We start from the raw sequence: 25,593 nt of genomic DNA on the forward strand, positions 1-25,593 counted from the left end.
CTGCACTTAGCACCGTTGTTTGTGCATGTGTGGTGACCTATGTGTCACAAAAAATCAGGTGTCATCTGACCGGGTGCCCTGTATCAATCACATGACGGATAATGATAGGCTGACGTCTATTTTTTAATGTCATGCGATCTACCATACTACCTTTTGCGATTGACTGGTCAATCACAATCGACGTAGTGAGCACCCCTGCTGTACAGGAAATATATTTTAAGTATGCCATGAAGAAAAAAAATATCTTAAAAACTAAAATATGTAAACCTGAGGCTGTCAAGCTCGCCGGTGGGCGAGGAGGAGGGGGACCCAAAAAGCGAGGAAGCAGGGCTAAGGGTGACTTAAAGGGGATTTATTTAACAAAACAAAACCAAAAGGCAAACAAGGAACTAGGGCAAACAAACGCGGCAGTGTGCAAAATGGCAAAGACGAACTAAACGTGACCTAACAGAACAAGAAGGCAAAGGAACAAGGACAGGGACAAATACTAGGGATCAGGGCATGAACTAGAGCGAGAGCGAGAACATGAGCGTGAGTGGGATCAGGGAGCAGTCGTGACAGTCCGAATGGAGTAATGTTCCGACGCTGAGCTGTCGGGATGGGGTGGTTAAATAGTGCAGTAATTATGGGAGCAGATGGAAGTCAGGTGTGCGAAGCTGACGGGGAACAGGTGCGTGGCTGATGGGGACGGAGTGCTGAGGGGAAACGCCCCTACTCAGCTGACAGAAACCAAAACAACAACAAAGACATGGAAGACGCGAAAACAACAACAAAAACCCTGCCATGACCGACACGGATCATGACAGTACCCCCCCTTTAAGGGACGGATCCCAGACGTCCCAAAAAACAAACACGGAGAAAAAAAAAAGAAAAAAAAATTGTCCAAGAACGAGGGTGGGCGGAAGGGGTCGGGAGGTGGGACCAAGGCCCGCGAACGAGACCGGTCTGGCGGATGTCCAGGGGGCCAGACCAGCGAGTCCCGACGGGGCCATTCAGGCGGACGTCCGGGAGGCCCGATCAATAAGTCCACCCGTGGCCATTCAGGCGGACGTCCGGGCGCACCCGAGACAGGAACATGGAGCGGCGGCTGGTCGTCGAGCCCCGCCGAGACAGGAACGTGGAGCGGCGGCTGGTCGTCGAACCCCGCCGAGACAGGAACGTGGAGCGGCGGCTGGTCGTCGAGTGTCGCCGACACAGGAACGTGGAGCGGCGGCTGGTAATCGAATCCCGCCGAGACAGGAACGTGGAGCGGCGGCCGGTCGTCGAGCCCCGCTGAGACAGGAACGTGGACGTGGGACGGACGCAGGACGTGCTCCGCCGGAGCGTGTACTTGGGGCGGACGCACGACGTGCTCCGCCGGAAAGTGGACTTGGGGCGGACGCAAGGCGCGCTCCGCCGGAACATGAACGTGGGGCGGATGCACAAAGTGCTCCGCTGGATCGAGAACTTGGGGCGGACGCAAGACGTGCTCCGCCGGAACAAGAACTTGGGGCGGACGCAAGACGTGCTCCGCCTGAGCATGAACTTGGGGCGGACGCAGGACGTGCTCCGCTAGAATGTGAACGGGGAACGGACGCACAACGTGCTCCGCTGAACCGAGGACTTGGGGCGGATGCAAGACGTGCTCCGCCTGAACATGAACTTGGGGCGGACGCAGGATGTGCTCCGCCTGAACGTGGGCTTGGGGCGGACGCGGGACGTGCTCCGCCGGAACATGAGCGAGAGGCGGAGGCAGGACGTGCTCCGCTGAAACATGGGCTGGAGGCGGACGCGGGACGTGCTCCGCCGGAACGTGGACTTGGGGCGGACGCGGGACGTGCTCCGCCGGAACGTGGACTTGGGGCGGACGCGGGACGTGCTCCGCCGCAACATGGACTTGGGGCGCCGGCAAGGCGCCGGTACGGGGCTCAGCAGCCGGCGAAGAGCCGGAACGGGGCTCAGCAGCCGGCGAAGAGCCGGGACGGGGCACAGCAGCCGGCGAAGAGCCGGGCCGGGGCTCAGTAGCCGGGACGGGGCTCAGCAGCCGGCGGGGAGCCGGGACGGGGCTCAGCAGCCGGCGGGGAGCCGGAACGGGGCTCAGCAGCCGGCGAGGAGCCGGAACGGGGCTCAGCAGCCGGCGGGGAGCCGGGACGGGGCTCAGCAGCCGGCGGGGAGCCGGGACGGGGCTCAGCAGCCGGCGGGGAGCCGGAACGGGGCTCAGCAGCCGGCGGGGAGCCGGGACGGGGCTCAGCAGCCGGCGGGGAGCCGGGACGGGGCTCAGCAGCCGGCGGGGAGCCGGGACGGGGCTCAGCAGCCGGCGGGGAGCCGGGACGGGGCTCAGCAGCCGGCGGGGAGCCGGGACGGGGCTCAGCAGCCGGCGGGGAGCCGGGACGGGGCTCAGCAGCCGGCGGGGAGCCGGGACGGGGCTCAGCAGCCGGCGGGGAGCCGGGACGGGGCTCAGCAGCCGGCGGGGAGCCGGGACGGGGCTCAGCAGCCGGCGGGGAGCCGGGACGGGGCTCAGCAGCCGGCGGGGAGCCGGGACGGGGCTCAGCAGCTGGCGGGGAACGGGTCGGAACATTCCGTCAAGCTCGCCGGTGGGCGAGGAGGAGGGGGACCCAAAAAGCGAGGAAGCAGGGCTAAGGGTGACTTAAAGGGGATTTATTTAACAAAACAAAACCAAAAGGCAAACAAGGAACTAGGGCAAACAAATGTGGCAGGGTGCAAAATGGCAAAGATGAACTAAACGTGACCTAACAGAACAAGAAGGCAGAGGAACAAGGACAGGGACAAATACTAGGGATCAGGGCATGAACTAGAGCGAGAGCGAGAACATGAGCGTGAGTGGGATCAGGGAGCAGTCGTGACAGTCCGAATGGAGTAATGTTCCGACGCTGAGCTGTCGGGATGGGGTGGTTAAATAGTCCAGTAATTATGGGAGCAGATGGAAGTCAGGTGTGCGAAGCTGACGGGGAACAGGTGCGTGGCTGGTGGGGACGGAGTGCTGAGGGGAAACGCCCCTACTCAGCTGACAGAAACCAAAACAACAACAAAGACATGGAAGACGCGAAAACAACAACAAAAACCCTGTCATGACCGACACGGATCATGACAGAGGCATCTGTCAGAGACATATACTGTATTTGAATGAATGTTGCTGCTGTAGGGTAGTTTAGCCTTTCAACGTGAGACAAAGGTTCAATCCTCTGTCCTTGGTGGGACATTTAAGTCTCCTTAGGTAAGAGACAGAGTTACTGTACTTGATTGATTACTTGAGTTATTGTCTCATTTTCCCGCTGAACATTTTTGGCCCTCGAGCTGCTACAAAAGGCAACTTCAACTGCGTGTTTGATTATAAAGTATTCAGTGCCTTGGTCCCATTTTCTTTTTTGAAAGCTAGGTTCTCAATATTCCAAAGCAGCTCAATTTTAAGTTCTTGTGGGTTAAAATACATTTTATCATGTGTTTTATGCTTTGTATCTGAATGACATGTGTGAACAAATCTTTGATAATTTTTTTTCTCTGCAAATGTCTTTCTCTTGTGTATCCAAAACATTTCAACAAAATTGGTAATCACCTTTAGCTCTTTCTCCAAGTGTTTTTTCATCACATGCCCAGTGAATTTCATCTGAGCAATCTCCTTCTTTTCCATGTTTGTATATTTCCAGATTTTTCGCAGGCAGTCTCTTTTTGAGGTATTGCATGCTCTTAAAACACCTCTACTGGCCAATGATTCAGACTGAGACAAAAGCCTCCATTTATGTTCTTTTCCCACATTGTCACTGATGGATACATTTAGAGGATATTCTCTTTTTGACTCCATGAAATGGCCTGTCATATTATGATGTTTATGCTCTTCTTCCATGCCCCACTTTTTTTCAAATTGTTGTGTCTGCACCACTATTCTGTTCTGTGGAACATTTTTCTTGTGCTCTTTCTTTGTTATTTTATTCATTTTTTTCAATTCTTGCCTATTAAGCCATTCTTTGGACGCAACCTTAGTTTGTATGAGCTTACGATAACCTCTCATGATTAGTTTCTCCTCAAGTGCATTACACATGTCTGCCATTATCTTACTCAAATATAGGCAATATTTATTTTTGTGCGTTAAATGATGCATAATGTCTTGAAAATTATCATGTAGCCTTTGTTCTAAAAGTTTTAATTTTTCTCTAATAATTTCAAAGACATTTTGTGCTCTGCTGACCATATCATATTTAACAAATTTTGCTTCTGACTGTTGAACTCTTTTTTGCCTATTCCCCCTGGTGATTTCTTTTTCAAATGTAACACTTTGTTCTAGCTGAGAAAAATGCTTTTGTACAGTGTTTATATCATCACCCGCATTGTCAATGTGTTTCTTCTTTTGTATTGGAGGCCGTATTCTCCACCAGCCTTTCCACTTGCTAAAATGATTAAACTTTGGAACAATTCTGTTTTTTCTTTCTCCCTTTGCTTTTAAGTGATTGACATAAAAGCATTCTGTGACTTTTTTGTCCTTGATTGTATTTTTACAATGCAAAATGTTTTTCAAGTCTTTTGACTCTGCTAGGAGTTTTTGGAGGGTGAGCTTTTGATGTACAGCAGCTTCTCTCTGTTTTAAAATATGTGAATGTAATTTGTCGACACAAACCTGTATTAAATAATGAAGTGAAACTTTGACATCTCTCGTATGCTTCATTGCTAACAATTTATGAGAAATGAAATTCTTTGGTTCAAAAAACATTAAGGCAAGCTTCATTTTATGCACACTCTTCCTATTGGTTTCTAATTTCAGTGTGTCATCATTATTTTTTTCAAATTTCTCATTGTTAAGGTCATGAAGATTGTTCTTCACTGTTCGCAGTGATTGTATTTTATTTTCTAAGTGGTGTTCCACTTCTTGCTTGAATGCCAGTTTTTCACCTTCCATATTGGCTTCAAATTTGAGGGTATTTTTGTAACCATTTTCAAGTTTCTTCACATTGACCTCTAGGAGATTGGTATTTGTTTTCTTAAATGATTTTATGTCAGATATTAAGTGATATTTACACACTTTGAGCCCAGAACAAATCTGCTCTGATTTCTCCTTCTCAGATGTCAGACTTTCTCTATCTACATCAGTATTACAATTCATTGAAAATACATTTTCCCGTTCCTTGGTGACCGTGTCCAGAGTAGAATCAGCATTTTTTCTCTTCTGTATTTTTTGTTTAACCATTATTGACAGCAGACAACGTAACTGGTACCTCTGTCTCAGTAGCAATTTGTCTTGAAGTAAAACTTGGTCTTTAATCTGATCAAGGTTGGCAAGTGTATTCTTCAAGGAAAGTGATATTTTCTCCATACCTTCCATATTGGCTTGTAACGTGAGTGTATTTTTGTAAGTGTTTTCAAATTTCCTCTCAATCACCACAAGTAGATTGGCCTTCACTGTTTCTGTGGATTCAATGTTAGTCAGTATGTTATCTAACCACATTTTTACATCAGAGCACTTTTGTTTCAGATTGTGATTCTGGGTTGTGAGTTTTTCCTTCTCTAAATAAAAATTATTCTTCACTGTGAGTAAATGCTCCATCTCACTGCTGACATTGTCCAAAGTAAAATTAACATCTCTACTGTTCTTATCAACATCTTTAATTTGCTTCAACACACTTGACAGCAGATGACCCAATTGAATCCATCGTCTCAGAAGCAATTTGCTTTTAACTGCGACTTGGTCTGTCATCTTATCAAGGTCTGCAAGTGTGTTCTTAATGGCCAGCGACAGTTTCTGCAGGCCTTCCTTGCTGGTTTCTAATTTGAGTCCTTTGTTGTGAATGTTTTCAAATTTCTTCTTATTCAATTCCTGGATATTGACCTTGACTGTTTTTAGTAAAGTCATGGTTGTCGTCAAGTGATCCTCCCATTTTTTCAGCTCAACTTGCTGGTGTTCTATCTTGTGTTTCTGAATGGCTATTCTCATTCTGCCTTCTTCAATATTGGTTTTCTTGGAAATTATACTTTCCCTTTCATGAATCAGTCTTTCTGCAGCAGCATCAACAACATTTTGCTTTTCCTCAAGTTCTTCTCTTTGGTTTGCCAGGATGGACAACAGACAAACTTGCCTGGTCCTCTCTATTTGTAGCAGTTTGTTTTTATTCATTATTTGATCTGTCATTTGATCAAGATCTACAAATGTCTTCTTCAAGTCAAGTGTCATTTTCTGCACGCCTTTATCATTTGCATGCGAATTATGTCCTTTCTTGAGTATGTTTTCAAATCTGTTCTCATTAACCTCCTGGAATCTGGCCAAGTGATCTTCCCACACTTTCAGCTCAGACAGCAGTTTTTCCAATTTTTCCTTCTCAATTGTTAGTCTTTCCTTTTCTTCATCAATATAATTCTCCAATGAAAGTACATTTTCTCTCTCAATGCTGACGCTGTCAGAAGCAAAGTCGACATCTTTTCTCTTCAAAACAAGTTCCTCTTTCTGTTTCACCATGCTTGACAGCAGACTAACATACTGGATGCTTCCTCTAAGCAGCAGTTTGCTTTTAACTGCGACTTGGTCTGTCATCTTATCAAGGTCTACAAGTGTGTTCTTAATGGCGAGCGACAGTTTCTGCAGGCCTTCCTTGCTGGTTTCTAATTCGAGTCCTTTATTGTGAATGTTTTCAAATCTCTTCTTATTCAATTCCTGGATATTGACCTTGACTGTTTTTAGTAAAGTCATGGTTGTCGTCAAGTGATCCTCCCATTTTTTCAGCTCAACTTGCTGGTGTTCTAACTTGTGTTTCTGAATGGCGATTCTCATTCTGCCTTCTTCAAAATTGGTTTTCTTGGAAATTATACTTTCCCTTTCATGAATCAGTCTTTCTGCAGCAGCATCAACAACATTTTGCTTTTCCTCAAGTTCTTCTCTTTGGTTTGCCAGGATGGACAACAGACAAACTTGCCTGGTCCTCTCTATTTGTAGCAGTTTGTTTTTATTCATTATTTGATCTGTCATTTGATCAAGATCTACAAATGTCTTCTTCAAGTCAAGTGTCATTTTCTGCACGCCTTTATCATTTGCTTGCAAATTATGTCCTTTCTTGAGTATGTTTTCAAATCTGTTCTCATTAGCCTCCTGGAATCTAGCCAAGTGATCTTCCCACACTTTCAGCTCAGACTGCAGTTTTTCCAATATTTCCTTCTCAATTGTTAGTCTTTCCTTTCCTTCATCAATATAATTCTCCAATGAAAGTACATTTTCTCTCTCAATGCTGACGCTGTCAGAAGCAAAGTCGACATCTTTTCTCTTCGAAACAAGTTCCTCTTTCTGTTTCACCATGCTTGACAGCAGACTAACATACTGGATGCTTCCTCTAAGCAGCAGTTTGCTTTTAACTGCGACGTGGTCTGTCATCTTATCAAGGTCTGCAAGTGTGTTCTTACCGGCCAGCGACAGTTTCTGCAGGCCTTCCTTGCTGGTTTCTAATTTGAGTCCTTTGTTGTGAATGTTTTCAAATTTCTTCTTATTCAATTCCTGGATATTGACCTTGACTGTTTTTAGTAAAGTCATGGTTGTCGTCAAGTGATCCTCCCATTTTTTCAGCTCAACTTGCTGGTGTTCTAACTTGTGTTTCTGAATGGCGATTCTCATTCTGCCTTCTTCAATATTGGTTTTCTTGGAAATTATACTTTCCCTTTCATGAATCAGTCTTTCTGCAGCAGCATCAACAACATTTAGCTTTTCCTCAAGTTCTTCTCTTTGGTTTGCCAGGATGGACAACAGACAAACTTGCCTGGTCCTCTCTATTTGTAGCAGTTTGTTTTTATTCATTATTTGATCTGTCATTCGATCAAGATCTACAAATGTCTTCTTCAAGTCAAGTGTCATTTTCTGCACGCCTTTATCATTTGCATGCGAATTATGTCCTTTCTTGAGTATGTTTTCAAATCTGTTCTCATTAACCTCCTGGAATCTGGCCAAGTGATCTTCCCACACTTTCAGCTCAGACTGCAGTTTTTCAAATTTTTCCTTCTCAATTGTTACTCTTTCCTTTTCTTCATCAATATAATTCTCCAATGAAAGTACATTTTCTCTCTCAATGCTGACGCTGTCAGAAGCAAAGTCGACATCTTTTCTCTTCGAAACAAGTTCCTCTTTCTGTTTCACCATGCTTGACAGCAGACTAACATACTGGATGCTTCCTCTAAGCAGCAGTTTGCTTTTAACTGCGACTTGGTCTGTCATCTTATCAAGGTCTGCAAGTGTGTTCTTAATGGCAAGCGACAGTTTCTGCAGGCCTTCCTTGCTGGTTTCTAATTTGAGTCCTTTGTTGTGAATGTTTTCAAATTTCTTCTTATTCAATTCCTGGATATTGACCTTGACTGTTTTTAGTAAAGTCATGGTTGTCGTCAAGTGATCCTCCCATTTTTTCAGCTCAACTTGCTGGTGTTCTATCTTGTGTTTCTGAATGGCTATTCTCATTCTGCCTTCTTCAATATTGGTTTTCTTGGAAATTATACTTTCCCTTTCATGAATCAGTCTTTCTGCAGCAGCATCAACAACATTTTGCTTTTCCTCAAGTTCTTCTCTTTGGTTTGCCAGGATGGACAACAGACAAACTTGCCTGGTCCTCTCTATTTGTAGCAGTTTGTTTTTATTCATTATTTGATCTGTCATTCGATCAAGATCTACAAATGTCTTCTTCAAGTCAAGTGTCATTTTCTGCACGCCTTTATCATTTGCATGCGAATTATGTCCTTTCTTGAGTATGTTTTCAAATCTGTTCTCATTAACCTCCTGGAATCTGGCCAAGTGATCTTCCCACACTTTCAGCTCAGACTGCAGTTTTTCAAATTTTTCCTTCTCAATTGTTACTCTTTCCTTTTCTTCATCAATATTATTCTCCAATGAAAGTACATTTTCTCTCTCAATGCTGACGCTGTCAGAAGCAAAGCCGACATCTTTTCTCTTCGTAACAAGTTCCTCTTTCTGTTTCACCATGCTTGACAGCGGACTATCGAACTGAATGCTTCCTCTCAGCAGCAGTTTGCTTTTAACTCCGACTTGGTCTGTCATCTTATCAAGGTCTGCAAGTGTGTTCTTAATGGCCAGCGACAGTTTCTGCAGGCCTTCCTTGCTGGTTTCTAATTTGAGTCCTTTGTTGTGAATGTTTTCAAATGTCTTCTTATTCAATTCCTGGATATTGACCTTGACTGTTTTTAGTAAAGTCATGGTTGTCGTCAAGTGATCCTCCCATTTTTTCAGCTCAACTTGCTGGTGTTCTATCTTGTGTTTCTGAATGGCTATTCTCATTCTGCCTTCTTCAATATTGGTTTTCTTGGAAATTATACTTTCCCTTTCATGAATGAGTCTTTCTGCAGCAGCATCAAGAAAATTTTTCTTCTCCTCAAGTTCTTCTCTTTGGTTTGCCAGGGTTGACAACAGACAAACTTGCCTGGTCCTCTCTCTTTGTAGCAGTTTGTTTTTATTCATTATTTGATCTGTCATTTGATCAAGATCTACAAATGTCTTCTTTAAGTCAAGTGTCATTTTCTGCACGCCTTTATCATTTGCATGCGAATTATGTCCTTTCTTGAGTATGTTTTCAAATCTGTTCTCATTAACCTCCTGGAATCTGGCCAAGTGATCTTCCCACACTTTCAGCTCAGACTGCAGTTTTTCAAATTTTTCCTTCTCAATTGTTACTCTTTCCTTTTCTTCATCAATATAATTCTCCAATGAAAGTACATTTTCTCTCTCAATGCTGACGCTGTCAGAAGCAAAGTCGACATCTTTTCTCTTCGAAACAAGTTCCTCTTTCTGTTTCACCATGCTTGACAGCAGACTAACATACTGGATGCTTCCTCTAAGCAGCAGTTTGCTTTTAACTGCGACTTGGTCTGTCATCTTATCAAGGTCTGCAAGTGTGTTCTTAATGGCCAGCGACAGTTTCTGCAGGCCTTCCTTGCTGGTTTCTAATTTGAGTCCTTTGTTGTGAATGTTTTCAAATTTCTTCTTATTCAATTCCTGGATATTGACCTTGACTGTTTTTAGTAAAGTCATGGTTGTCGTCAAGTGATCCTCCCATTTTTTCAGCTCAACTTGCTGGTGTTCTATCTTGTGTTTCTGAATGGCTATTCTCATTCTGCCTTCTTCAATATTGGTTTTCTTGGAAATTATACTTTCCCTTTCATGAATGAGTCTTTCTGCAGCAGCATCAAGAACATTTTTCTTCTCCTCAAGTTCTTCTCTTTGGTTTGCCAGGGTTGACAACAGACAAACTTGCCTGGTCCTCTCTCTTTGTAGCAGTTTGTTTTTATTCATTATTTGATCTGTCATTTGATCAAGATCTACAAATGTCTTCTTCAAGTCAAGTGTCATTTTCTGCACGCCTTTATCATTTGCATGCGAATTATGTCCTTTCTTGAGTATGTTTTCAAATCTGTTCTCATTAACCTCCTGGAATCTGGCCAAGTGATCTTCCCACACTTTCAGCTCAGACTGCAGTTTTTCCAATTTTTCCTTCTCAATTGTTAGTCTTTCCTTTTCTTCATCAATATAATTCTCCAATGAAAGTACATTTTCTCTCTCAATGCTGACGCTGTCAGAAGCAAAGTCGACATCTTTTCTCTTCAAAACAAGTTCCTCTTTCTGTTTCACCATGCTTGACAGCGGACTACCGAACTGAATGCTTCCTCTCAGCAGCAGTTTGCTTTTAACTCCGACTTGGTCTGTCATCTTATCAAGGTCTGCAAGTGTGTTCTTAATGGCCAGCGACATTTTCTGCAGGCCTTCCTTGCTGGTTTCTAATTTGAGTCCTTTGTTGTGAATGTTTTCAAATTTCTTCTTATTCAATTCCTGGATATTGACCTTGACTGTTTTTAGTAAAGTCATGGTTGTCGTCAAGTGATCCTCCCATTTTTTCAGCTCAACTTGCTGGTGTTCTATCTTGTGTTTCTGAATGGCTATTCTCATTCTGCCTTCTTCAATATTGGTTTTCTTGGAAATTATACTTTCCCTTTCATGAATCAGTCTTTCTGCAGCAGCATCAACAACATTTTGCTTTTCCTCAAGTTCTTCTCTTTGGTTTGCCAGGATGGACAACAGACAAACTTGCCTGGTCCTCTCTATTTGTAGCAGTTTGTTTTTATTCATTATTTGATCTGTCATTCGATCAAGATCTACAAATGTCTTCTTCAAGTCAAGTGTCATTTTCTGCACGCCTTTATCATTTGCATGCGAATTATGTCCTTTCTTGAGTATGTTTTCAAATCTGTTCTCATTAACCTCCTGGAATCTGGCCAAGTGATCTTCCCACACTTTCAGCTCAGACTGCAGTTTTTCCAATTTTTCCTTCTCAATTGTTACTCTTTCCTTTTCTTCATCAATATTATTCTCCAATGAAAGTACATTTTGTCTCTCGATGCTGACGCTGTCAGAAGCAAAGTCGACATCTTTTCTCTTCGTAACAAGTTCCTCTTTCTGTTTCACCATGCTTGACAGCGGACTACCGAACTGAATGCTTCCTCTCAGCAGCAGTTTGCTTTTAACTCCGACTTGGTCTGTCATCTTATCAAGGTTTGCAAGTGTGTTCTTAATGGCCAGCGACAGTTTCTGCAGGCCTTCCTTGCTGGTTTCTAATTTGAGTCCTTTGTTGTGAATGTTTTCAAATTTCTTCTTATTCAATTCCTGGATATTGACCTTGACTGTTTTTAGTAAAGTCATGGTTGTCGTCAAGTGATCCTCCCATTTTTTCAGCTCAACTTGCTGGTGTTCTATCTTGTGTTTCTGAATGGCTATTCTCATTCTGCCTTCTTCAATATTGGTTTTCTTGGAAATGATACTTTCCCTTTCATGAATCAGTGTTTCTGCAGCAGCATCAACAACATTTTGCTTTTCCTCAAGTTCTTCTCTTTGGTTTGCCAGGATGGACAACAGACAAACTTGCCTGGTCCTCTCTATTTGTAGCAGTTTGTTTTTATTCATTATTTGATCTGTCATTCGATCAAGATCTACAAATGTCTTCTTCAAGTCAAGTGTCATTTTCTGCACGCCTTTATCATTTGCATGCGAATTATGTCCTTTCTTGAGTATGTTTTCAAATCTGTTCTCATTAACCTCCTGGAATCTGGCCAAGTGATCTTCCCACACTTTCAGCTCAGACTGCAGTTTTTCAAATTTTTCCTTCTCAATTGTTACTCTTTCCTTTTCTTCATCAATATTATTCTCCAATGAAAGTACATTTTCTCTCTCAATGCTGACGCTGTCAGAAGCAAAGTCGACATCTTTTCTCTTCGTAACAAGTTCCTCTTTCTGTTTCACCATGCTTGACAGCGGACTATCGAACTGAATGCTTCCTCTCAGCAGCAGTTTGCTTTTAACTCCGACTTGGTCTGTCATCTTATCAAGGTCTGCAAGTGTGTTCTTAATGGCCAGCGACAGTTTCTGCAGGCCTTCCTTGCTGGTTTCTAATTTGAGTCCTTTGTTGTGAATGTTTTCAAATTTCTTCTTATTCAATTCCTGGATATTGACCTTGACTGTTTTTAGTAAAGTAATGGTTGTCGTCAAGTGATCCTCCCATTTTTTCAGCTCAACTTGCTGGTGTTCTATCTTGTGTTTCTGAATGGCTATTCTCATTCTGCCTTCTTCAATATTGTTTTTCTTGGAAATTATACTTTCCCTTTCATGAATGAGTCTTTCTGCAGCAGCATCAAGAACATTTTTCTTCTCCTCAAGTTCTTCTCTTTGGTTTGCCAGGGTTGACAACAGACAAACTTGCCTGGTCCTCTCTCTTTGTAGCAGTTTGTTTTTATTCATTATTTGATCTGTCATTTGATCAAGATCTACAAATGTCTTCTTCAAGTCAAGTGTCATTTTCTGCACGCCTTTATCATTTGCTTGCAAATTATGTCCTTTCTTGAGTATGTTTTCAAATCTGTTCTCATTAACCTCCTGGAATCTGGCCAAGTGACCTTCCCACACTTTCAGCTCAGACTGCAGTTTTTCCAATTTTTCCTTCTCAATTGTTAGTCTTTCCTTTTCTTCATCAATATAATTCTCCAATGAAAGTACATTTTCTCTCTCAATGCTGAGGCTGTCAGAAGCAAAGTCGACATCTTTTCTCTTCGAAACAAGTTCCTCTTTCTGTTTCACCATGCTTGACAGCAGACTAACATACTGGATGCTTCCTCTAAGCAGCAGTTTGCTTTTAACTGCGACTTGGTCTGTCATCTTATCAAGGTCTGCAAGTGTGTTCTTAATGGCAAGCGACAGTTTCTGCAGGCCTTCCTTGCTGGTTTCTAATTTGAGTCCTTTGTTGTGAATGTTTTCAAATTTCTTCTTATTCAATTCCTGGATATTGACCTTGACTGTTTTTAGTAAAGTCATGGTTGTCGTCAAGTGATCCTCCCATTTTTTCAGCTCAACTTGCTGGTGTTCTATCTTGTGTTTCTGAATGGCTATTCTCATTCTGCCTTCTTCAATATTGGTTTTCTTGGAAATTATACTTTCCCTTTCATGAATCAGTCTTTCTGCAGCAGCATCAACAACATTTTGCTTTTCCTCAAGTTCTTCTCTTTGGTTTGCCAGGATGGACAACAGACAAACTTGCCTGGTCCTCTCTATTTGTAGCAGTTTGTTTTTATTCATTATTTGATCTGTCATTCGATCAAGATCTACAAATGTCTTTTCCAAGTCAAGTGTCATTTTCTGCACGCCTTTATCATTTGCATGTGAATTATGTCCTTTCTTGAGTATGTTTTCAAATCTGTTCTCATTAACCTCCTGGAATCTGGCCAAGTGATCTTCCCACACTTTCAGCTCAGACTGCAGTTTTTCCAATTTTTCCTTCTCAATTGTTAGTCTTGCCCTTTCTTCATCAATATAATTCTCCAATGAAAGTACATTTTCTCTCTCAATGCTGACGCTGTCAGAAGCAAAGTCGACATCTTTTCTCTTCAAAACAAGTTCCTCTTTCTGTTTCACCATGCTTGACAGCAGACTAACATACTGGATGCTTCCTCTAAGCAGCAGTTTGCTTTTAACTGCGACTTGGTCTGTCATCTTATCAAGGTTTGCAAGTGTGTTCTTAATGGCCAGCGACAGTTTCTGCAGGCCTTCCTTGCTGGTTTCTAATTTGAGTCCTTTGTTGTGAATGTTTTCAAATTTCTTCTTATTCAATTCCTGGATATTGACCTTGACTGTTTTTAGTAAAGTCATGGTTGTCGTCAAGTGATCCTCCCATTTTTTCAGCTCAACTTGCTGGTGTTCTATCTTGTGTTTCTGAATGGCTATTCTCATTCTGCCTTCTTCAATATTGGTTTTCTTGGAAATTATACTTTCCCTTTCATGAATGAGTCTTTCTGCAGCAGCATCAAGAACATTTTTCTTCTCCTCAAGTTCTTCTCTTTGGTTTGCCAGGGTTGACAACAGACAAACTTGCCTGGTCCTCTCTCTTTGTAGCAGTTTGTTTTTATTCATTATTTGATCTGTCATTTGATCAAGATCTACAAATGTCTTCTTCAAGTCAAGTGTCATTTTCTGCACGCCTTTATCATTTGCTTGCAAATTATGTCCTTTCTTGAGTATGTTTTCAAATCTGTTCTCATTAGCCTCCTGGAATCTAGCCAAGTGATCTTCCCACACTTTCAGCTCAGACTGCAGTTTTTCCAATATTTCCTTCTCAATTGTTAGTCTTTCCTTTCCTTCATCAATATAATTCTCCAATGAAAGTACATTTTCTCTCTCAATGCTGACGCTGTCAGAAGCAAAGTCGACATCTTTTCTCTTCGAAACAAGTTCCTCTTTCTGTTTCACCATGCTTGACAGCAGACTAACATACTGGATGCTTCCTCTAAGCAGCAGCTTGCTTTTAACTGCGACGTGGTCTGTCATCTTATCAAGGTCTGCAAGTGTGTTCTTACCGGCCAGCGACAGTTTCTGCAGGCCTTCCTTGCTGGTTTCTAATTTGAGTCCTTTGTTGTGAATGTTTTCAAATTTCTTCTTATTCAATTCCTGGATATTGACCTTGACTGTTTTTAGTAAAGTCATGGTTGTCGTCAAGTGATCCTCCCATTTTTTCAGCTCAACTTGCTGGTGTTCTAACTTGTGTTTCTGAATGGCGATTCTCATTCTGCCTTCTTCAATATTGGTTTTCTTGGAAATTATACTTTCCCTTTCATGAATCAGTCTTTCTGCAGCAGCATCAACAACATTTAGCTTTTCCTCAAGTTCTTCTCTTTGGTTTGCCAGGATGGACAACAGACAAACTTGCCTGGTCCTCTCTATTTGTAGCAGTTTGTTTTTATTCATTATTTGATATGTCATTTGATCAAGATCTACAAATGTCTTCTTCAAGTCAAGTGTCATTTTCTGCACGCCTTTATCATTTGCATGCGAATGATGTCCTTTCTTGAGTATGTTTTCAAATCTGTTCTCATTAACCTCCTGGAATCTGGCCAAGTGATCTTCCCACACTTTCAGCTCAGACTGCAGTTTTTCCAATTTTTCCTTCTCAATTGTTAGTCTTTCCCTTTCTTCATCAATATAATTCTCCAATGAAAGTACATTTTCTCTCTCAATGCTGACGCTGTCAGAAGCAAAGTCGACATCTTTTCTCTTCAAAACAAGTTCCTCTTTCTGTTTCACCATGCTTGACAGCAGACTAACATACTGGATGCTTCCTCTAAGCAGCAGTTTGCTTTTAACTGCGACTTGGTCTGTCATCTTATCAAGGTTTGCAAGTGTGTTCTTAATGGCCAGCGACAGTTTCTGCAGGCCTTCCTTGCTGGTTTCTAATTTGAGTCCTTTGTTGTGAATGTTTTCAAATTTCTTCTTATTCAATTCCTGGATATTGACCTTGACTGTTTTTAGTAAAGTCATGGTTGTCGTCAAGTGATCCTCCCATTTTTTCAGCTCAACTTGCTGGTGTTCTATCTTGTGTTTCTGAATGGCTATTCTCATTCTGCCTTCTTCAATATTGGTTTTCTTGGAAATTATACTTTCCCTTTCATGAATGAGTCTTTCTGCAGCAGCATCAAGAACATTTTTCTTCTCCTCAAGTTCTTCTCTTTGGTTTGCCAGGGTTGACAACAGACAAACTTGCCTGGTCCTCTCTCTTTGTAGCAGTTTGTTTTTATTCATTATTTGATCTGTCATTTGATCAAGATCTACAAATGTCTTCTTCAAGTCAAGTGTCATTTTCTGCACGCCTTTATCATTTGCTTGCAAATTATGTCCTTTCTTGAGTATGTTTTCAAATCTGTTCTCATTAGCCTCCTGGAATCTAGCCAAGTGATCTTCCCACACTTTCAGCTCAGACTGCAGTTTTTCCAATATTTCCTTCTCAATTGTTAGTCTTTCCTTTCCTTCATCAATATAATTCTCCAATGAAAGTACATTTTCTCTCTCAATGCTGACGCTGTCAGAAGCAAAGTCGACATCTTTTCTCTTCGAAACAAGTTCCTCTTTCTGTTTCACCATGCTTGACAGCAGACTAACATACTGGATGCTTCCTCTAAGCAGCAGCTTGCTTTTAACTGCGACGTGGTCTGTCATCTTATCAAGGTCTGCAAGTGTGTTCTTACCGGCCAGCGACAGTTTCTGCAGGCCTTCCTTGCTGGTTTCTAATTTGAGTCCTTTGTTGTGAATGTTTTCAAATTTCTTCTTATTCAATTCCTGGATATTGACCTTGACTGTTTTTAGTAAAGTCATGGTTGTCGTCAAGTGATCCTCCCATTTTTTCAGCTCAACTTGCTGGTGTTCTAACTTGTGTTTCTGAATGGCGATTCTCATTCTGCCTTCTTCAATATTGGTTTTCTTGGAAATTATACTTTCCCTTTCATGAATCAGTCTTTCTGCAGCAGCATCAACAACATTTAGCTTTTCCTCAAGTTCTTCTCTTTGGTTTGCCAGGATGGACAACAGACAAACTTGCCTGGTCCTCTCTATTTGTAGCAGTTTGTTTTTATTCATTATTTGATATGTCATTTGATCAAGATCTACAAATGTCTTCTTCAAGTCAAGTGTCATTTTCTGCACGCCTTGATCATTTGCATGCGAATGATGTCCTTTCTTGAGTATGTTTTCAAATCTGTTCTCATTAACCTCCTGGAATCTGGCCAAGTGATCTTCCCACACTTTCAGCTCAGACTGCAGTTTTTCCAATTTTTCCTTCTCAATTGTTAGTCTTTCCTTTTCTTCATCAATATAATTCTCCAATGAAAGTACATTTTCTCTCTCAATGCTGACGCTGTCAGAAGCAAAGTCGACATCTTTTCTCTTCGAAACAAGTTCCTCTTTCTGTTTCACCATGCTTGACAGCAGACTAACATACTGGATGCTTCCTCTAAGCAGCAGTTTGCTTTTAACTGCGACGTGGTCTGTCATCTTATCAAGGTCTGCAAGTGTGTTCTTACCGGCCAGCGACAGTTTCTGCAGGCCTTCCTTGCTGGTTTCTAATTTGAGTCCTTTGTTGTGAATGTTTTCAAATTTCTTCTTATTCAATTCCTGGATATTGACCTTGACTGTTTTTAGTAAAGTCATGGTTGTCGTCAAGTGATCCTCCCATTTTTTCAGCTCAACTTGCTGGTGTTCTATCTTGTGTTTCTGAATGGCTATTCTCATTCTGCCTTCTTCAATATTGGTTTTCTTGGAAATTATACTTTCCCTTTCATGAATGAGTCTTTCTGCAGCAGCATCAAGAACATTTTTCTTCTCCTCAAGTTCTTCTCTTTGGTTTGCCAGGGTTGACAACAGACAAACTTGCCTGGTCCTCTCTCTTTGTAGCAGTTTGTTTTTATTCATTATTTGATCTGTCATTTGATCAAGATCTACAAATGTCTTCTTCAAGTCAAGTGTCATTTTCTGCACGCCTTTATCATTTGCTTGCAAATTATGTCCTTTCTTGAGTATGTTTTCAAATCTGTTCTCATTAGCCTCCTGGAATCTAGCCAAGTGATCTTCCCACACTTTCAGCTCAGACTGCAGTTTTTCCAATATTTCCTTCTCAATTGTTAGTCTTTCCTTTCCTTCATCAATATAATTCTCCAATGAAAGTACATTTTCTCTCTCAATGCTGACGCTGTCAGAAGCAAAGTCGACATCTTTTCTCTTCGAAACAAGTTCCTCTTTCTGTTTCACCATGCTTGACAGCAGACTAACATACTGGATGCTTCCTCTAAGCAGCAGCTTGCTTTTAACTGCGACGTGGTCTGTCATCTTATCAAGGTCTGCAAGTGTGTTCTTACCGGCCAGCGACAGTTTCTGCAGGCCTTCCTTGCTGGTTTCTAATTTGAGTCCTTTGTTGTGAATGTTTTCAAATTTCTTCTTATTCAATTCCTGGATATTGACCTTGACTGTTTTTAGTAAAGTCATGGTTGTCGTCAAGTGATCCTCCCATTTTTTCAGCTCAACTTGCTGGTGTTCTAACTTGTGTTTCTGAATGGCGATTCTCATTCTGCCTTCTTCAATATTGGTTTTCTTGGAAATTATACTTTCCCTTTCATGAATCAGTCTTTCTGCAGCAGCATCAACAACATTTAGCTTTTCCTCAAGTTCTTCTCTTTGGTTTGCCAGGATGGACAACAGACAAACTTGCCTGGTCCTCTCTATTTGTAGCAGTTTGTTTTTATTCATTATTTGATATGTCATTTGATCAAGATCTACAAATGTCTTCTTCAAGTCAAGTGTCATTTTCTGCACGCCTTTATCATTTGCATGCGAATGATGTCCTTTCTTGAGTATGTTTTCAAATCTGTTCTCATTAACCTCCTGGAATCTGGCCAAGTGATCTTCCCACACTTTCAGCTCAGACTGCAGTTTTTCCAATTTTTCCTTCTCAATTGTTAGTCTTTCCCTTTCTTCATCAATATAATTCTCCAATGAAAGTACATTTTCTCTCTCAATGCTGACGCTGTCAGAAGCAAAGTCGACATCTTTTCTCTTCAAAACAAGTTCCTCTTTCTGTTTCACCATGCTTGACAGCAGACTAACATACTGGATGCTTCCTCTAAGCAGCAGTTTGCTTTTAACTGCGACTTGGTCTGTCATCTTATCAAGGTTTGCAAGTGTGTTCTTAATGGCCAGCGACAGTTTCTGCAGGCCTTCCTTGCTGGTTTCTAATTTGAGTCCTTTGTTGTGAATGTTTTCAAATTTCTTCTTATTCAATTCCTGGATATTGACCTTGACTGTTTTTAGTAAAGTCATGGTTGTCGTCAAGTGATCCTCCCATTTTTTCAGCTCAACTTGCTGGTGTTCTATCTTGTGTTTCTGAATGGCTATTCTCATTCTGCCTTCTTCAATATTGGTTTTCTTGGAAATTATACTTTCCCTTTCATGAATGAGTCTTTCTGCAGCAGCATCAAGAACATTTTTCTTCTCCTCAAGTTCTTCTCTTTGGTTTGCCAGGGTTGACAACAGACAAACTTGCCTGGTCCTCTCTCTTTGTAGCAGTTTGTTTTTATTCATTATTTGATCTGTCATTTGATCAAGATCTACAAATGTCTTCTTCAAGTCAAGTGTCATTTTCTGCACGCCTTTATCATTTGCTTGCAAATTATGTCCTTTCTTGAGTATGTTTTCAAATCTGTTCTCATTAGCCTCCTGGAATCTAGCCAAGTGATCTTCCCACACTTTCAGCTCAGACTGCAGTTTTTCCAATATTTCCTTCTCAATTGTTAGTCTTTCCTTTCCTTCATCAATATAATTCTCCAATGAAAGTACATTTTCTCTCTCAATGCTGACGCTGTCAGAAGCAAAGTCGACATCTTTTCTCTTCGAAACAAGTTCCTCTTTCTGTTTCACCATGCTTGACAGCAGACTAACATACTGGATGCTTCCTCTAAGCAGCAGCTTGCTTTTAACTGCGACGTGGTCTGTCATCTTATCAAGGTCTGCAAGTGTGTTCTTACCGGCCAGCGACAGTTTCTGCAGGCCTTCCTTGCTGGTTTCTAATTTGAGTCCTTTGTTGTGAATGTTTTCAAATTTCTTCTTATTCAATTCCTGGATATTGACCTTGACTGTTTTTAGTAAAGTCATGGTTGTCGTCAAGTGATCCTCCCATTTTTTCAGCTCAACTTGCTGGTGTTCTAACTTGTGTTTCTGAATGGCGATTCTCATTCTGCCTTCTTCAATATTGGTTTTCTTGGAAATTATACTTTCCCTTTCATGAATCAGTCTTTCTGCAGCAGCATCAACAACATTTAGCTTTTCCTCAAGTTCTTCTCTTTGGTTTGCCAGGATGGACAACAGACAAACTTGCCTGGTCCTCTCTATTTGTAGCAGTTTGTTTTTATTCATTATTTGATATGTCATTTGATCAAGATCTACAAATGTCTTCTTCAAGTCAAGTGTCATTTTCTGCACGCCTTTATCATTTGCATGCGAATGATGTCCTTTCTTGAGTATGTTTTCAAATCTGTTCTCATTAACCTCCTGGAATCTGGCCAAGTGATCTTCCCACACTTTCAGCTCAGACTGCAGTTTTTCCAATTTTTCCTTCTCAATTGTTAGTCTTTCCTTTTCTTCATCAATATAATTCTCCAATGAAAGTACATTTTCTCTCTCAATGCTGACGCTGTCAGAAGCAAAGTCGACATCTTTTCTCTTCGAAACAAGTTCCTCTTTCTGTTTCACCATGCTTGACAGCAGACTAACATACTGGATGCTTCCTCTAAGCAGCAGTTTGCTTTTAACTGCGACGTGGTCTGTCATCTTATCAAGGTCTGCAAGTGTGTTCTTACCGGCCAGCGACAGTTTCTGCAGGCCTTCCTTGCTGGTTTCTAATTTGAGTCCTTTGTTGTGAATGTTTTCAAATTTCTTCTTATTCAATTCCTGGATATTGACCTTGACTGTTTTTAGTAAAGTCATGGTTGTCGTCAAGTGATCCTCCCATTTTTTCAGCTCAACTTGCTGGTGTTCTAACTTGTGTTTCTGAATGGCGATTCTCATTCTGCCTTCTTCAATATTGGTTTTCTTGGAAATTATACTTTCCCTTTCATGAATCAGTCTTTCTGCAGCAGCATCAACAACATTTAGCTTTTCCTCAAGTTCTTCTCTTTGGTTTGCCAGGATGGACAACAGACAAACTTGCCTGGTCCTCTCTATTTGTAGCAGTTTGTTTTTATTCATTATTTGATATGTCATTTGATCAAGATCTACAAATGTCTTCTTCAAGTCAAGTGTCATTTTCTGCACGCCTTTATCATTTGCATGCGAATGATGTCCTTTCTTGAGTATGTTTTCAAATCTGTTCTCATTAACCTCCTGGAATCTGGCCAAGTGATCTTCCCACACTTTCAGCTCAGACTGCAGTTTTTCCAATTTTTCCTTCTCAATTGTTAGTCTTTCCTTTTCTTCATCAATATAATTCTCCAATGAAAGTACATTTTCTCTCTCAATGCTGACGCTGTCAGAAGCAAAGTCGACATCTTTTCTCTTCGAAACAAGTTCCTCTTTCTGTTTCACCATGCTTGACAGCAGACTAACATACTGGATGCTTCCTCTAAGCAGCAGTTTGCTTTTAATTGCGACTTGGTCTGTCATCTTATCAAGGTCTGCAAGTGTGTTCTTAATGGCAAGCGACAGTTTCTGCAGGCCTTCCTTGCTGGTTTCTAATTTGAGTCCTTTGTTGTGAATGTTTTCAAATTTCTTCTTATTCAATTCCTGGATATTGACCTTGACTGTTTTTAGTAAAGTCATGGTTGTCGTCAAGTGATCCTCCCATTTTTTCAGCTCAACTTGCTGGTGTTCTATCTTGTGTTTCTGAATGGCTATTCTCATTCTGCCTTCTTCAATATTGGTTTTCTTGGAAATTATACTTTCCCTTTCATGAATCACTCTTTCTGCAGCAGCATCAACAACATTTTGCTTTTCCTCAAGTTCTTCTCTTTGGTTTGCCAGGATGGACAACAGACAAACTTGCCTGGTCCTCTCTATTTGTAGCAGTTTGTTTTTATTCATTATTTGATCTGTCATTCGATCAAGATCTACAAATGTCTTTTCCAAGTCAAGTGTCATTTTCTGCACGCCTTTATCATTTGCATGTGAATTATGTCCTTTCTTGAGTATGTTTTCAAATCTGTTCTCATTAACCTCCTGGAATCTGGCCAAGTGATCTTCCCACACTTTCAGCTCAGACTGCAGTTTTTCCAATTTTTCCTTCTCAATTGTTAGTCTTTCCCTTTCTTCATCAATATAATTCTCCAATGAAAGTACATTTTCTCTCTCAATGCTGACGCTGTCAGAAGCAAAGTCGACATCTTTTCTCTTCAAAACAAGTTCCTCTTTCTGTTTCACCATGCTTGACAGCAGACTAACATACTGGATGCTTCCTCTAAGCAGCAGTTTGCTTTTAACTGCGACTTGGTCTGTCATCTTATCAAGGTTTGCAAGTGTGTTCTTAATGGCCATCGACAGTTTCTGCAGGCCTTCCTTGCTGGTTTCTAATTTGAGTCCTTTGTTGTGAATGTTTTCAAATTTCTTCTTATTCAATTCCTGGATATTGACCTTGACTGTTTTTAGTAAAGTCATGGTTGTCGTCAAGTGATCCTCCCATTTTTTCAGCTCAACTTGCTGGTGTTCTATCTTGTGTTTCTGAATGGCTATTCTCATTCTGCCTTCTTCAATATTGGTTTTCTTGGAAATGATACTTTCCCTTTCATGAATCAGTGTTTCTGCAGCAGCATCAACAACATTTTGCTTTTCCTCAAGTTCTTCTCTTTGGTTTGCCAGGATGGACAACAGACAAACTTGCCTGGTCCTCTCATTTTGTAGCAGTTTGTTTTTATTCATTATTTGATCTGTCATTCGATCAAGATCTACAAATGTCTTCTTCAAGTCAAGTGTCATTTTCTGCACGCCTTTATCATTTGCATGCGAATTATGTCCTTTCTTGAGTATGTTTTCAAATCTGTTCTCATTAACCTCCTGGAATCTGGCCAAGTGATCTTCCCACACTTTCAGCTCAGACTGCAGTTTTTCAAATTTTTCCTTCTCAATTGTTACTCTTTCCTTTTCTTCATCAATATTATTCTCCAATGAAAGTACATTTTCTCTCTCAATGCTGACGCTGTCAGAAGCAAAGTCGACATCTTTTCTCTTCGGAACAAGTTCCTCTTTCTGTTTCACCATGCTTGACAGCGGACTATCGAACTGAATGCTTCCTCTCAGCAGCAGTTTGCTTTTAACTCCGACTTGGTCTGTCATCTTATCAAGGTCTGCAAGTGTGTTCTTAATGGCAAGCGACAGTTTCTGCAGGCCTTCCTTGCTGGTTTCTAATTTGAGTCCTTTGTTGTGAATGTTTTCAAATTTCTTCTTATTAAATTCCTGGATATTGACCTTGACTGTTTTTAGTAAAGTCATGGTTGTTGTCAAGTGATCCTCCCATTTTTTCAGCTCAACTTGCTGGTGTTCTATCTTGTGTTTCTGAATGGCTATTCTCATTCTGCCTTCTTCAATATTGGTTTTCTTGGAAATTATACTTTCCCTTTCATGAATCAGTCTTTCTGCAGCAGCATCAACAACATTTTGCTTTTCCTCAAGTTCTTCTCTTTGGTTTGCCAGGATGGACAACAGACAAACTTGCCTGGTCCTCTCTATTTGTAGCAGTTTGTTTTTATTCATTATTTGATCTGTCATTCGATCAAGATCTACAAATGTCTTCTTCAAGTCAAGTGTCATTTTCTGCACGCCTTTATCATTTGCATGCGAATTATGTCCTTTCTTGAGTATGTTTTCAAATCTGTTCTCATTAACCTCCTGGAATCTGGCCAAGTGATCTTCCCACACTTTCAGCTCAGACTGCTGTTTTTCAAATTTTTCCTTCTCAATTGTTACTCTTTCCTTTTCTTCATCAATATAATTCTCCAATGAAAGTACATTTTCTCTCTCAATGCTGACGCTGTCAGAAGCAAAGTCGACATCTTTTCTCTTCGAAACAAGTTCCTCTTTCTGTTTCACCATGCTTGACAGCAGACTAACATACTGGATGCTTCCTCTAAGCAGCAGTTTGCTTTTAACTGCGACTTGGTCTGTCATCTTATCAAGGTCTGCAAGTGTGTTCTTAATGGCAAGCGACAGTTTCTGCAGGCCTTCCTTGCTGGTTTCTAATTTGAGTCCTTTGTTGTGAATGTTTTCAAATTTCTTCTTATTCAATTCCTGGATATTGACCTTGACTGTTTTTAGTAAAGTCATGGTTGTCGTCAAGTGATCCTCCCATTTTTTCAGCTCAACTTGCTGGTGTTCTATCTTGTGTTTCTGAATGGCTATTCTCATTCTGCCTTCTTCAATATTGGTTTTCTTGGAAATTATACTTTCCCTTTCATGAATCAGTCTTTCTGCAGCAGCATCAACAACATTTTGCTTTTCCTCAAGTTCTTCTCTTTGGTTTGCCAGGATGGACAACAGACAAACTTGCCTGGTCCTCTCTATTTGTAGCAGTTTGTTTTTATTCATTATTTGATCTGTCATTCGATCAAGATCTACAAATGTCTTCTTCAAGTCAAGTGTCATTTTCTGCACGCCTTTATCATTTGCATGCGAATTATGTCCTTTCTTGAGTATGTTTTCAAATCTGTTCTCATTAACCTCCTGGAATCTGGCCAAGTGATCTTCCCACACTTTCAGCTCAGACTGCAGTTTTTCAAATTTTTCCTTCTCAATTGTTACTCTTTCCTTTTCTTCATCAATATTATTCTCCAATGAAAGTACATTTTCTCTCTCAATGCTGACGCTGTCAGAAGCAAAGCCGACATCTTTTCTCTTCGTAACAAGTTCCTCTTTCTGTTTCACCATGCTTGACAGCGGACTATCGAACTGAATGCTTCCTCTCAGCAGCAGTTTGCTTTTAACTCCGACTTGGTCTGTCATCTTATAAAGGTCTGCAAGTGTGTTCTTAATGGCCAGCGACAGTTTCTGCAGGCCTTCCTTGCTGGTTTCTAATTTGAGTCCTTTGTTGTGAATGTTTTCAAATGTCTTCTTATTCAATTCCTGGATATTGACCTTGACTGTTTTTAGTAAAGTCAGGGTTGTCGTCAAGTGATCCTCCCATTTTTTCAGCTCAACTTGCTGGTGTTCTATCTTGTGTTTCTGAATGGCTATTCTCATTCTGCCTTCTTCAATATTGGTTTTCTTGGAAATTATACTTTCCCTTTCATGAATGAGTCTTTCTGCAGCAGCATCAAGAACATTTTTCTTCTCCTCAAGTTCTTCTCTTTGGTTTGCCAGGGTTGACAACAGACAAACTTGCCTGGTCCTCTCTATTTGTAGCAGTTTGTTTTTATTCATTATTTGATATGTCATTTGATCAAGATCTACAAATGTCTTCTTCAAGTCAAGTGTCATTTTCTGCACGCCTTTATCATTTGCATGCGAATGATGTCCTTTCTTGAGTATGTTTTCAAATCTGTTCTCATTAACCTCCTGGAATCTGGCCAAGTGATCTTCCCACACTTTCAGCTCAGACTGCAGTTTTTCCAATTTTTCCTTCTCAATTGTTAGTCTTTCCTTTTCTTCATCAATATAATTCTCCAATGAAAGTACATTTTCTCTCTCAATGCTGACGCTGTCAGAAGCAAAGTCGACATCTTTTCTCTTCGAAACAAGTTCCTCTTTCTGTTTCACCATGCTTGACAGCAGACTAACATACTGGATGCTTCCTCTAAGCA

General features: G+C 41.1%; 3 protein-coding genes across 3 annotated transcripts in view; all 3 read right to left on the minus strand.

The window, feature by feature from the left end:
* Positions 1–494: 494 nt before the first annotated feature.
* LOC148319703 (uncharacterized) lies at positions 495–13,399 on the minus strand. Its single transcript, XM_088280204.1, has 2 exons — positions 12,131–13,399; positions 495–506 (listed from the first exon to the last, which is right to left on the minus strand). The coding sequence occupies exons 1-2, from the start codon at positions 13,397–13,399 to the stop codon at positions 495–497; spliced, it is 1,281 nt and encodes a 426-aa protein (XP_088136330.1).
* A 389-nt stretch (positions 13,400–13,788) lies between these two features.
* Positions 13,789–15,655, minus strand: LOC148319704 (uncharacterized). The gene is made up of 2 exons (XM_088280211.1): positions 14,189–15,655; positions 13,789–13,803 (listed from the first exon to the last, which is right to left on the minus strand). Exons 1-2 carry the CDS (start codon positions 15,653–15,655, stop codon positions 13,789–13,791), a joined length of 1,482 nt encoding a protein of 493 aa, XP_088136337.1.
* A 2,206-nt stretch (positions 15,656–17,861) lies between these two features.
* LOC148319705 (uncharacterized) overlaps positions 17,862–25,593 on the minus strand; it is a 71,333-nt gene continuing 63,601 nt past the window's right edge. The window contains exon 44 of the mRNA XM_088280213.1: positions 17,862–17,876. Within this exon, the coding sequence (XP_088136339.1) occupies positions 17,862–17,876 (15 nt within the window). The remainder of the gene's footprint in view (positions 17,877–25,593) is intronic.

This window comes from Idiotropiscis lumnitzeri, chromosome 17 (assembly GCF_059441095.1).
Source record: "Idiotropiscis lumnitzeri isolate Australia: NSW breed Sydney's pygmy pipehorse chromosome 17, RoL_Ilum_1.0, whole genome shotgun sequence".
In the NCBI taxonomy this organism is placed as follows: Eukaryota; Metazoa; Chordata; class Actinopteri; order Syngnathiformes; family Syngnathidae; genus Idiotropiscis; species Idiotropiscis lumnitzeri.

What these genes read in the sequence shown, in the direction of transcription:
- LOC148319703 (XM_088280204.1), bottom strand. Translation starts at nt 13,399, where the DNA reads ATGAGAATAGCCATTCAGAAACACAAGATAGAACACCAGCAAGTTGAG.
- LOC148319704 (XM_088280211.1), bottom strand. Translation starts at nt 15,655, where the DNA reads ATGACAGACCAAGTCGCAGTTAAAAGCAAACTGCTGCTTAGAGGAAGC.